Raw genomic sequence first — 11,780 nt, 5'->3', positions numbered from 1 at the left:
GAGATAAAACAACAAATCAGTGCGTGGAAACATTTCACAGTCTTCCCGCGGAAGCGTTGATTGTCGTAAAGGAGTTATCGCAGCCTCCTTCCGCGCTGTTCGCAACTTTCACAGACACACGCGCGCGATACGTCACCACGCAGGAAATTCCCGCCCAGCTGCGTCATTACGCAGGAAGCGTTTCCTAGCACCGAGTTGTCTGCTATCTTAAAATAAAGAAATAAACACTGTATGATGAACACTTCTATATATTTTTTAATAGGAAGTAGCATTTAATAGTCATGGTGAACTTACGACATTCTCGCGTATTTTACAACGCAGTTTAAGGGACGAGAATGAGCTTGAAGTTTCGTATTGAACTACAATTACCGGCATGTCAATCGGTAGATTTATGTTTGAAACTTCCGGGTTATACGCGCTTGAGTTCCCCGCCTTTTGAGTAAAGGACGTCGCCTTCACAATAAGGCCACTTATGGCTATTAATTTGACGCTGTAATTTATTTTTGGGGAGACTTTTCCTGAATATGTAGCTAGCTCTACCTCATTGCGTGTTTTATATTCCAGAAGAGGCAGCCATGTTGTTACCGTCCGACGTCGCTCGGCTTGTTTTGGGTACGTGCTCTGTAGTCAGATGAAGCAAAGCTACATTGCTAGCCACTTGATGTTTACTGTTTTGTCAGTTTCTAGCTAGCATTTGGGTACTCAGATGTAGTATTTATCTGGATGTGTGTTTTTTCCGCAGGTTACCTCCAAGAAGAGGGATTGTCTGGCACAAGCCAAGTGTTTATTCACGAGAGCCCTAATCTGAGGGAGTACGCGGACCACACCATCGGAGACGGATCGATTCCTGCTTGTTTGTTTGTAAGTGCGGCTTCGGAGAGATCCTGTCTCAAACTACAAACCATTAAAGTACAAATTGCAGATATGATCGTGTTTTGTTTTTGCACACAGTCTGTCTTTGGGAAAGGCTTGACAACCATATTAAATGAATATGTGGCTACCAAAACGAAAGGTGAGATAATCCTGATGTTGTGTATTCTTATAGGGCTGGATTATATGCTAAATTTAAAATATTGTTAATTGTATTTTTTTTTAAATATCGATCATCATCATGAATATTTAATATTTTACGGCAGCTTTTCAGAGTATCCCAATAATAATGACTGAAGCTGGAATAAACCTGACATAATGCAAGTGTGCAATCACATCTTGGTTTAAAATATAATTCCTGTTTCGCTTTGTGAATACTACCTTACCAAAACAGTACAAGAGCAGTAATTTAGGTAAATAATGGCATGGTTGTTGCGATGGAATTCATTTCAGAGTGATTTCAGAAATACATTTTTGTTTTTCTTGTCTTGGTTTGCACCACCTGATGGCAGAGCTTGAGTTTTATCACGTTTACTTCTGCTGTGTCATGTGTTGGATCTATCACCCAGTCCTCTATTAGATTTTTTTGTACATGTCTCGACAGAGTCTTGTCCCGAGGTGCCACTTGTGATGACTTCATTGTGGAAAAAGCTGGATTTTACACTCAACCAGATCAAGTAGTCACTGCAGCCATTAAGCCCAAACAATGCCAGAACTCAGCGGGTTCTCGCCTGCCTGATGTTGTTCTCTAATGCCTCTGCGTCTTCCCTTCTTAGGTCTTTGCAGAACTCCCCTGCTGTTTCAGCGTGTCAAAGAAGTAAATCCGTTTTTTAGTTTTTCCGTTTAGCATGATGGCGTGTGCTCTGGCTGAGGTCCACGTCAGTGAAAGCGCTGTCCTTCTGTCCTTTGCAGCACGTTCACGCGTCGCGGTGGCGAGCATGGCCAGACAGCGGGCCTCGACCGGCGCTGAAATGAGTCCCATCCTCAGCCCAGCCCACTCCTCCCACGGTGTTGTTGTCCACTCCACCCCCGTCAGCGACGCCGCGCCGCACAATCGACCAGCTATTAGCAACACAAACCAACAGATCCTTGATGTCAGACTAAACACACCCGGTCAGTATCATAAAACGGATGGTTTTGGTTTCCTTTCTTTAGCCGTAAACATGTTGATGTTTATTTCCCAAGCTTTAGAGACATAAACATGTTACTGATCTGAACTATTTCACCCCGCAGCTTTTTATCTGAGTTTTTGTACAGAAGACAGCGGTTTGTGTAAAGCTCGTGGCTTTCTTCATTTTGCCTCTTGTATAACACGTTTTATCAACTCCTGATATATTTGCATGTAAGAATTGGTCACTAAAATGCTTTAATATATCTATTACAGTGGATTCGCCTGTACAGACCAGAGTTCCAGAACAGAGGCTGCATCCAGGTCCAGCGTCTCCTGGACGACGGAAATGGTAACCCATCACTCTCCACTGTGGCCTTTACATTTGCTGTGTATTTCCTGTGCCTCTTTTCAAACCTCTTCAGCGTTTGAAATGTTGATTGAGGTGTATTTTTATTCAAATATCCAGCATGTTGGACCTTTTCCACGTTCGGAAAAGGAATTTCTGTCTTGATGTGCGCTGAGACATATTTTGTGGTGTTTTTTGGTTCATATCGTTTTTACCATGACCCATGCTGGACCTTTTGATGCTTCTTGCTAACTCTTTGATTATTGTTGCCTCCATGGACGCCCTCAGGAAGAGAGGCGGGACGGTCGGCGGGTCCAGCGTCCCTGGCAGGAATGCCAGCAGCCTCGCTGCGGAATCTCAACTCCCGCAGGAAGTTGATGAAAACTTTCCTGTAAGTGAATTTGCTTCTTTTATTTTGCCGTTAGGTTTCCTAGAATGTTAGACGTTTGGACCCAACACTAAGATAATCATTAATTCATCCCGGTTCACCTTGTGCAGTAAATTATGGCTTGAATACCAATCGATCGTTTCATTTGTAAGAAATGTATGTCACGGGTGAAGAATGACTGAACTACATCAGGAAAGACATTTGTTGTCAGAGATCTTTAGCGTTCTGTTTTATATCATAAATGATATAGAATGTCATGGCATGAAAGTCATTTTGACATTTTCCTGACATGCTAACCCTCCTCAGCAACTCGTGATTCAAAACGCACGTGACACAATATTGGGCGACAAGTCGCTGCAGGAGAAGCTGGCTGAAAACATCAACAAGATTCTTGCAAGGTAGAAGTTGATTTGGAACTCTACAATAATTATTTGTAGTATTCCTGTATTAAATTGGGGGGGGGTCTCTGGTTTTGCCAGTGGGTGTGTGGCTTGATTACTTCTGTTTCTGCTCTACTATCAGCGATCCGGTGCCCCAAACGTCGAAGGCCTCTTCGAGTGCCGTGGAAGCAGAGCAGTCTATAGATGAGATTTTGGGATTGCAGGTGCTGAAAAATACTCGTAAAATGTATATTCTGTTCATCAAGCTGCGTTTATCTAACCTGTGGATCATTATCTTATTTCTTGATGCATTCCTGTTACAGGGAGAAATCCATATGAGTGACGATGCCATCCATGACATCCTGGAGCAAACGGAGTCTGACCCGGCGTTCCAGGCGCTCTACGAGCTCTTTGATTACAGTGACGTGTTATTTCAGTTCCTTTCTGTTCAGCTCCATGCGAAGCCATTTCACGACTGAATACAAATCCTGTGTATTTGCAGATAAAAGCAGATTCGCAGACGGAGAACCGGAGATCGTTCTGGGCGGCAGCCCGGAAGAGAGTGACGCCGCTGGATCATCTACTGCCGGCCCCCTTCAGAGCGACCAGCCAGGTATTCATTTTACAAATTCTAATCGTAGATTATGATGTTTGGCATAAAAGGGAAAACCCCTATTGTGGCTTCCCCTCCCAGGTATTGCCCACAAAGACGCTAACGCCGTGGATGCCACAGCGGTGAAAGGGAAAACTGGACAGGAGCGCAAAACCAGAAAGTCCGGGGCTCCATCTTTGCTGAAGAAGACGGTTCTCGCCCCCAGCAGCAGAACGTCCAGGATTGAGAACTGCTCTGCCCGATTGTTGCTGCCTCACAGGGATCACCGAGGAGCTCCTTCCGCTCCGCTGGACTCCAGCGGGACTGAAAAGGCCTCGCTTACGAATGAGAGTGTTTTTGTATCGCCGATGGAAATCGACGAACCTTTGAACACGCCCCTTCCAACCTCAGACGGCGTGACCATTCTGGAGCCTGCTTTTAAGGACGCCGAGTCGAGCGTAGCCCCCTCACTAAGAGCCTCTCCCGCTCCCGGCGATGTGGACCACAAGTGCCCCGAAGGATCCTGGGAAAGCCCTGCTGCGGCCCCCCTACCGACTGTTCTGTCTCCTGCCCTGGATGGACTGCACAGCAACACAACAGCAAGCGATGACCTACCTCAGATATCGATCCCAAGCGGTGGGGGGGGCGCTCGGCCAGTATTAACGCTCTCGGCACCGCCCGGATCCGACTTCGCAGCGTCCGTCTTTCCTGCCCCGCCCTTCACAGCGACGCCCGCCTCGCCCACATCCGCCTCCACCGCTACAACACGTACGGCGACGCCTGCCTCGTCCACGCCCAGCTCGCCCGCACCTTTGAGCTCTTGTGTCCCGCTTAGCGCGACGCCCGATCCTTCCCCGGGCAGGTCTGTCGCTGACTCCAGCGTCGTTTCTTTGAAGATCATCATCAGTGACAGCCATGTTGAGGATTCGTCCAGCGATCCGGTCTTGAAACGGGCGATTTCGAGTATTTCTGGAGAAAACATCCCCACCATCTTCCTGTCCTCTCCGGCCAAGTCGCCCGGAGTCCCTGGAACGCCAAAGGCCAATCCGGACGAGGCGGCACAGGCAGTGAGTGGCTTACAGGGCTCTGAGCTCCATGCTAGTCCTCTTAGCCGCAAGACTGGGGCCTTAGTGGCGTCCCCCCTGGCGGGGGCGTCACAGGGCCAGCAAAACTACATCATCCAACTACCTCTGGACGCCACTACCCCCGGCCTTCAAGGAGCCACTACCAGCTACTTCCTGGTGACTGAAGCCCCGGCTGTCCAGCCCAGGCAGGTCCTACTGTCTACCGGTGCCGCACAGGGACAGCCGGTGCCTGTCAACCAGTGCGGGGGGGCCACAGCGACCAGCACTCAGGGATACACTGCAGGTAAGAAGCAAAGGGTGTGACTATAAACTGGATTATTGTTGTTATTAAAACCAAACGCGTCTCTGTCCTTTCAGGTGCAGCGTCTGCACTCTTCTTACCGTCGCCCGTAAAGCCTATGATACTTCCTGTTTCTGTCGTCGGGCAGAATACTCTGGGGAAGCTCCCGGTGGTGTCCAATCAGGTAAAGCTGCGATTCATAGGCATCTTCAGGTGACTCTCGGTTTCCTTACCGTCGTCTCCGGATTATATCGAGACGAGTCGCTGGACCAGGTTGTTCGTGAGACTCGTAGCACGATTGTTGTCCTTTCGAGACATCTGGATTGAATCGCGTGTGAAATCAGGACCGTTGCTACATAAAAGGGGCGTGTTCTGGCGTTCACGCTGCACCAGTGTCCAGATCAATATAACTTGCCGTCCTTGTTCTGCTTGCAGCTTGTTGCCATACCAACGGTCGTACCGGCGCAGCAGTCGGAAACTGCGAAGCATGAATCTCCTACCGGGGCAAACTTCTTGAAAACGACTGCTGGTAAGTTACAATCTGACTTCAATGCTGTTTACTGAATAATAATAGGACTTAATTCTCTGGTTTCAGCCGCAGATCGACTCCTGGTTGGTAACTCGGTTCAGCCCGTGTCGGCGTCAAACACGGACAAACCGGACGCAGCAAAGGGCTTTAAACACAAGAGGATTTTACGTTTCGACTCTTCTTCAGAAGTTCAACCCCAAACTGCTAAAACAACCGCCGCCGCCTCTCCTGCTGCAAACAAGGCGACGTCGGGGTCTGTCCAGCAGACGGTGACGGATAATACGTCCACTCGAACGAAGCCGGCCATAATGGGTGGAAGCAAGCGGAGGATACAGACTATCAAATGCTCAGTGGATCCTCAGACTGACGGAGGCGTCACGAAGGAGAAGCCGGCGCCTCCACAGCAACAGCAGAAAAATCAGGTTCAGAAGAGCTCCCGCAAAGATCGCAGCATCCATTACAAAGTATCGCAAAGTGCAAGCAACAAGAGAGTTGAAGCGTCTAAAAGCTCGGCATCGAGAAGGAGCTCAAAATCTGCCGAAAGGAAGCGGAGTCCTCATAAAGACGGCGGCGCAGCAAAGGCTAAGGAGTGTCGTAGTTCCAGGTCCTTGTCCTCTGATCCGACGCCGAAGGCAAGAACTAGGAAGGAGAAAGAGGAGCAGAACAAGGAGGAACTAGCAGAGACCGCTACCGCTAAATCACGCGAGGAGCGTACAGAAAAGAGGGCTCCCGCCCAGGGAGCGCCGAACGTGACCGCTAACAAGGAGAATGAAATGAAAGGTCGTGAGCCAGAGCAGCAGCAACAGCCGGCGTCGTCATCCTCGCCATCAAGAGACTTCAGTCCGCCTGCGTCGAATCCTCGGTCCAAGGCTTCAAAGACGAGTTCCCTGGCCAAGCAGGCAGCCGAGATGCTGCAGGACATCCAGGGTCTCAACGCTCCTCCCACCCCAGACCCGAGTCTTCCTCGGACCACCGGATCCAGCCGGAACCAGGAGCCGACTGAAAGTCCGCGGACTCCGTCCCGACAAAAGAAGGGTAAAGACGGAGAAGGGACTCCCAGGAATCTAACGCTTCCAAACCCCTCGGACGTCCCCACCTGCAGTCCAGGCAGCGAGGCCGGCAGTGAAAACAGCATCAACATGGCGGCTCACACGCTCATGATTCTGTCCCGCGCCGCCATCGCCAGGACAGGCACGCCGCTAAAGGACAGTTTACGTCAGGAGGGAGTCGGAGAAAGGTCGGCGCCAAGATCCAAGAAGCCTGAGAAACGGAAACTGTCCTCTCCCACTGGCAGCCCACCGACAAAGAAAGACCGGGTGAGTACCGCTGGCGCTCTGCTTTTAGGTAGGCGCGCGTTTAAACCGGTATTTAGCCATTAACACGGTGATACAGATGGAAAATGACCTCTAATGGCTGTAACTCTTTGTTTTAAATCTGCAGGAGAGGAAGAAGCTCATCGACTGCTTTCCCCGTGACCTGGATGTGGAGAAGTTCCTGTCCTCGCTGCACTACGACGAGTGAAACTGGACACACGGACGAGAATCAGCGACTATATCACTACCTGCTAAGAATAGCACGAAGCCGGCTGCTCAGCCAGCTGAGACCTTTATAAACGCTTATTTCTCCCCGCAGCCAATGAGGAACGGCGTAACCGGCCGCAGCACTCGTCTGTTGAATTCTCAATTTCACTTCTGTTTTAATCGTCACCATTTTGTACCACAAAATGAACACAATTACGATTATGGGGCGTGAAATGGGTGACTGGGAGCGTTTTCTTTGCCAGTGTTTGACACTAACACAGCTAATATATCGCTACCAGTCGTTTTTAGTAGCAGAATCAGGGTTCTGTTAATTGAAGTATGGTTAGTTGATAAATGAATAACATGAAAAATATGTTTCTGCATAAATGTGTGGCTTTGTGAGAAAACAGCAGCACATATTCAGTGTTGCAATAAAACAAAGAATCCTGCATCTTTCTTCTCAGCGTACGCTTCTACTTGTTAGCGGATATTTTAAGGCAGGAATTTGGATCCTGAGAAAAGTGCTGTTCTCACACTGATGATATCTGGTGTGTTTCATGTTGGGGTAACTGCCAAATAGATTTTAAAGGGCTTAAAAAGCTTTTTGTCCTTGTTTTACATTTGTTGACTATGAACTATTTATTGATTAACAATATCTCACAGTCTCTTAATATTTTCAATGAATTAAAGGTAAGTAATTTCGAACTGGAGGCAAATGCATTTTAATCTGTTGAGTAAAACAAAAGTCTTTCAAATGTTGGCAAATCTGGCAAAATCCGATTGGACCGCGAACCAAATTACGGATATACGTAGTACAAGTAATTTCAGAATAAAAGCATTTTGTGTATACATTTAATCGTATTAATTAAATCTGGATTTACTAAAGTACTGTTTTCATGACTTGTATTTGCATTGCTTTTAATTTAATTGACTATCGCACTGTCTAATGTTCATAATATTTTTTCTAAATAAATTACTTACGGCGGAGTTTCAACACAGGTTTTAGTTTGAAGTGTAAAAGGTCTGTTTCCGGGTGAAGAGGACCGTCGCGAGGTACGTCTAGTCATTTAATTTTACAAACATTCCTGTTTCTCTTCTAATTACGATGTAATTTTCTATATATGATAGCGGGAAAATAGCAAAGAGCCTTTGTCGACATCGCCCTAAAAGTAAGAACAGCCATTATTGTTATGTGTAAACAAGTAATTTGATATGGAGACCACCAATGTCCCCTAGCTTAGCCGCTAGCACGGTGGCTAACCGGGTTAGCATGTGGTGGATGATGTGAGCGTATCTCTTCGTAGAGACCCAATAGATCGACGGTCGTTTCTGCTAGCTGTATATTTTGTCGTCGGGGCGCTGCCTGGAGCATCTTTGTGTTCATCCTTTAGTTTTATATATTTTCTCTATCATCACCCGGCGTGTTGAGGACATTTCCGTGTTGGCAGCCCGGGTCGCCCAGTGTTTGTCACATGCTCTTGGTGATACTGACTCTGAGTCTTATCTCCCCAGACTAGTTATGGCGGCCAACGGAGCGAGCTGTGAACGGCCCCGGAGACGCGCTGCGGCGAGAGGCAAGCAGAACGGCCAGTCCGCAGGTCAGCTTCATGAACCCTCAGCAGGAGAAACGCAAACAGTCACCTCTCACGCGTAAAACCTGAGTCATCGCCAGTGTTGGGCGAGTTACTCAAGATCAGTAATGTATTACTGGAAAAAGTAATTGCATTACTTATTACTCCCTGCCAAAAGTAACGAGTTACTTATTACTTTAAGTTACTTTTTTCTTCTCGCCCTCAATAATTGCATCCTTTCTCCCCTAAAGCCTGCTGACACTAAATGGTTTAATGGTTATATTATATTATCCGTATGTGAATACGTTTTATTCCTTCGTACTAAATAGCCTTGATATTGCCACTAACAAGCTCGCGGTAGACTTTCCAGCGATCTGATTGGCTGTCGCTTCTGTCCGTCGTATTGTTAGCCAATCATTGAACGGGTTCCACTCTGAAGGGCGGAGACAGACCGACACACTTCAGCAGCAAAACGACACCAAACGGAACGGATCGAGTTTACGACCGACCTTAAAAACAGACGTAATTCGTTACACTACTCGTTACTGGTAAAAAGTAATATTATTACTTTAAGTTACTTTAGTTACTTTCCCAACACTGATTATCACCACGCGGTTTGAACAGGTCATAAAACCTTTCGGGGTACTTTCCATTCATTCGATTTGTGTTTAAATCAAAGAGAACAGATCGGGTGATGGCGAATGGTGAATGGCACATATTTATGGTGTATTTATCATTGCCGGTGCAGCTGCAGGCAGATGAAAGTGTCGTTTGCTCTCCAGACTCCTCGCTCAGACAGAGACGGCAGAAGGAGAAGCAGGAGCGCCTGTCTCTGGTGGTGTGGAGGCGGCCGCTCACCACGTTGCATTATTTCCTGCTGGAGGCCCTGATCAAGCTAAAGGAGGTGACATTTAAGTAAGAAGTGAAACCGGTTTCTCGACAGTGATTTTTATCAGTGTAGAAAAGGGACGTTTGTGTTAATTGTGTCTTTATTCTTTTTTTTTTTTTTTCTCACCACTTGTTAAAGTAAGCAATAAGGTGTTCTTGTCATTTTTATGGTGAGGATAATTTAATGCCATAAAGGGTGTTTCCTGGCCCCTCCAGTTAAAGTTCAGAAACTGCAGGATGACATGTCGCACTGGTCGGTCTGTGTCTTTGGAACGTGATTGTTCATGCTTGCTTTACTCTGCTCCCTGTCCAGGCTTTGGCAGCAGCGAGGCGTCGTGGTCTTAGCTTTGCTTTCGTGTTCTTTGTTCTCCTTTGCCTACTCGACTGAGGGAGCGCACCAACAAGTAAGGCCTGAATGAATTTGGGTTCTTTTTTCTCGTGATGTTAATGATCGATGCCATTGCTCCGCCCACAAGCTGTTTAAAGGTTAATCAGTCACTCGTTATCTACGTCAATGGCTTCTTCATCACCATGAATGACATCTCGTGTTGCGAGATAATGGTGTCTGTCGTGTTTGTCCTAACTATAAATCTACCGAGAATAACTATCATGTAACGATGAACACATGTTAAATCTTCTATAGATAATTGAGATGACATTGTTTCATGCAAATTTCATTTTAATATTTCTATTACATTTCTGCTCAGTTTGAACCACAGGCATGGCTCCGCTGTGTCGCCTGCCTTCCAACCTTGTTCTGTATGTCACTGCAGTATGTGGAGTACCTGGAGAAGAAGTTCCTGTGGTGTAGCTACTGGGTGGGCCTTGGGATCCTGTCCTCTGTCGGCCTTGGGACTGGTCTGCACACCTTCCTCCTTTATTTGGTGAGTTTCTCTCATTTGGAGACGGTGCAAACATTTAGCGTTTTGTCTTTTTCTTGGCGTTCAAACGCTACTTCTCTGACCTCACTGAGTTTCTTCTTCTTCTGTGAAACGCATGTAAACATTTATACTGAGTATTACAAAGTAAATTCACCATAAAACAATATATCGATGATTGTTTCCAGTTGGAAACATCATATTTAAATGTGCAGGCATTATTCTTATACATAAAATCTTCCAGACTCGAATGAGTTCTTTTTTTCTTTCTTTCATTGTTATGAAATTTGAATCTTCCTGATTTGGTTGCTACGATTGAATTAGCATAAATTGGCTTTGGGAAATTAAGAGGCACAGAGTGGTAGATTGGTTGCTCACAGATACCAGGAAAGCGCATTTCTGCAAATCCCACGTGCCTCCAGAGGATGGCGTCATAGTTTTTGTCCATACTAGTCTCCTGCGTCTTCAGCTCGTTCCGTTTCGTCACCCGTCTGTCTAGCCCAGTGGTTCTCAAATGGTGGGGCGCGCCCCCCTAGGGGGGCGCGGTGCGATGTCAGGGGGGGCGCCTGTGACCGCGGAGAAAATGTTTTTTTGCCTTATGAGAGTAAAGTGTAATTGCACATCCGCTCCAGTAGTTGGCAGTGGCGCCCTGATTGTCAGAGTGCGCGCAGGGAGGATTGGCAGAAGAAGAGCGGTTGTAAACAATCTACCATGGGAGAAGAAGAAAGACCTAACTTCCTCATTTTCTGTTGCAGACTAAAAAAAATGGTAATAAAGTTATTCTTTGTTGTAAGTTGATCTATATTTCTTTCTTTTGCATAATTCTTTGTATGTTAATAAGGATACAAAAGTTGTTTTTTTCGGGGGGGGGGGGGGGGGGGGGGCGCGCGAAATGTTTTTTTCTTCCGGGGGGGGGCGTGACAGAAAATAATTGAGAAGCACTGGTCTAGCCTATAAATAAACAAATGTAATTCTTCTCCCTGATTCTCTGACTGAGTCATTTGTCTCGATCGTTGCACAAGTGGATTGCAGTATAAAAGAAGCGAGTCCACTCGAGGCCGATGATGTGGAACTCGTCCGGATGTGAGCCGGCGTGGCCGTCGTGATGAAATGATTGGGAAGGACGCGACCGAATGCTCCACAGATGACCGTCTGTTGGAGCAGCCGTCGTAATGGTGGTGACATGCTGCGTGTTGTGTGGCTTTGCACTCTGGAGTCTCTCCGTAATGCTGAGGGGGTGTGGGGGGGGGGGGGGGGACCTCATCCCCTCTCCCCCTTCTATGTGGGGGAGGTATTTTCTATTGGTAGGCACAATCGTCTCCCACGCATGGAACAACCTGGA

General features: G+C 47.1%; 2 protein-coding genes across 2 annotated transcripts in view; both read left to right on the top strand.

The window, feature by feature from the left end:
* Positions 1-575: 575 nt before the first annotated feature.
* npat (nuclear protein, ataxia-telangiectasia locus) lies at positions 576-7,533 on the top strand. Its single transcript, XM_068745524.1, has 17 exons — positions 576-612; positions 743-861; positions 952-1,012; positions 1,475-1,547; positions 1,647-1,687; positions 1,783-1,983; positions 2,255-2,330; positions 2,616-2,718; positions 3,022-3,113; positions 3,238-3,319; positions 3,419-3,515; positions 3,598-3,708; positions 3,838-5,055; positions 5,130-5,236; positions 5,488-5,581; positions 5,648-6,897; positions 7,022-7,533. Exons 1-17 carry the CDS (start codon positions 576-578, stop codon positions 7,100-7,102), a joined length of 3,843 nt encoding a protein of 1,280 aa, XP_068601625.1. The 3' UTR covers positions 7,103-7,533.
* Positions 7,534-8,138: 605 nt separating this feature from the next.
* The window catches only part of vmp1 (vacuole membrane protein 1), a 6,154-nt gene continuing 2,512 nt past the window's right edge, over positions 8,139-11,780 (top strand). The window contains exons 1-5 of the mRNA XM_068745699.1: positions 8,139-8,154; positions 8,614-8,699; positions 9,455-9,587; positions 9,874-9,964; positions 10,334-10,444. Of these exons, the coding sequence (XP_068601800.1) occupies positions 8,621-8,699; positions 9,455-9,587; positions 9,874-9,964; positions 10,334-10,444 (414 nt within the window). The 5' untranslated portion in view covers positions 8,139-8,154; positions 8,614-8,620. The remainder of the gene's footprint in view (positions 8,155-8,613; positions 8,700-9,454; positions 9,588-9,873; positions 9,965-10,333; positions 10,445-11,780) is intronic.

The sequence above is a fragment of the Brachionichthys hirsutus genome, chromosome 11 (genome assembly GCF_040956055.1).
Source record: "Brachionichthys hirsutus isolate HB-005 chromosome 11, CSIRO-AGI_Bhir_v1, whole genome shotgun sequence".
Classification (NCBI taxonomy): domain Eukaryota; kingdom Metazoa; phylum Chordata; class Actinopteri; order Lophiiformes; family Brachionichthyidae; genus Brachionichthys; species Brachionichthys hirsutus.
The sequence above is the reverse complement of the archived record's forward strand: the minus strand, read 5'-3'. Positions and strand labels throughout refer to the sequence as shown.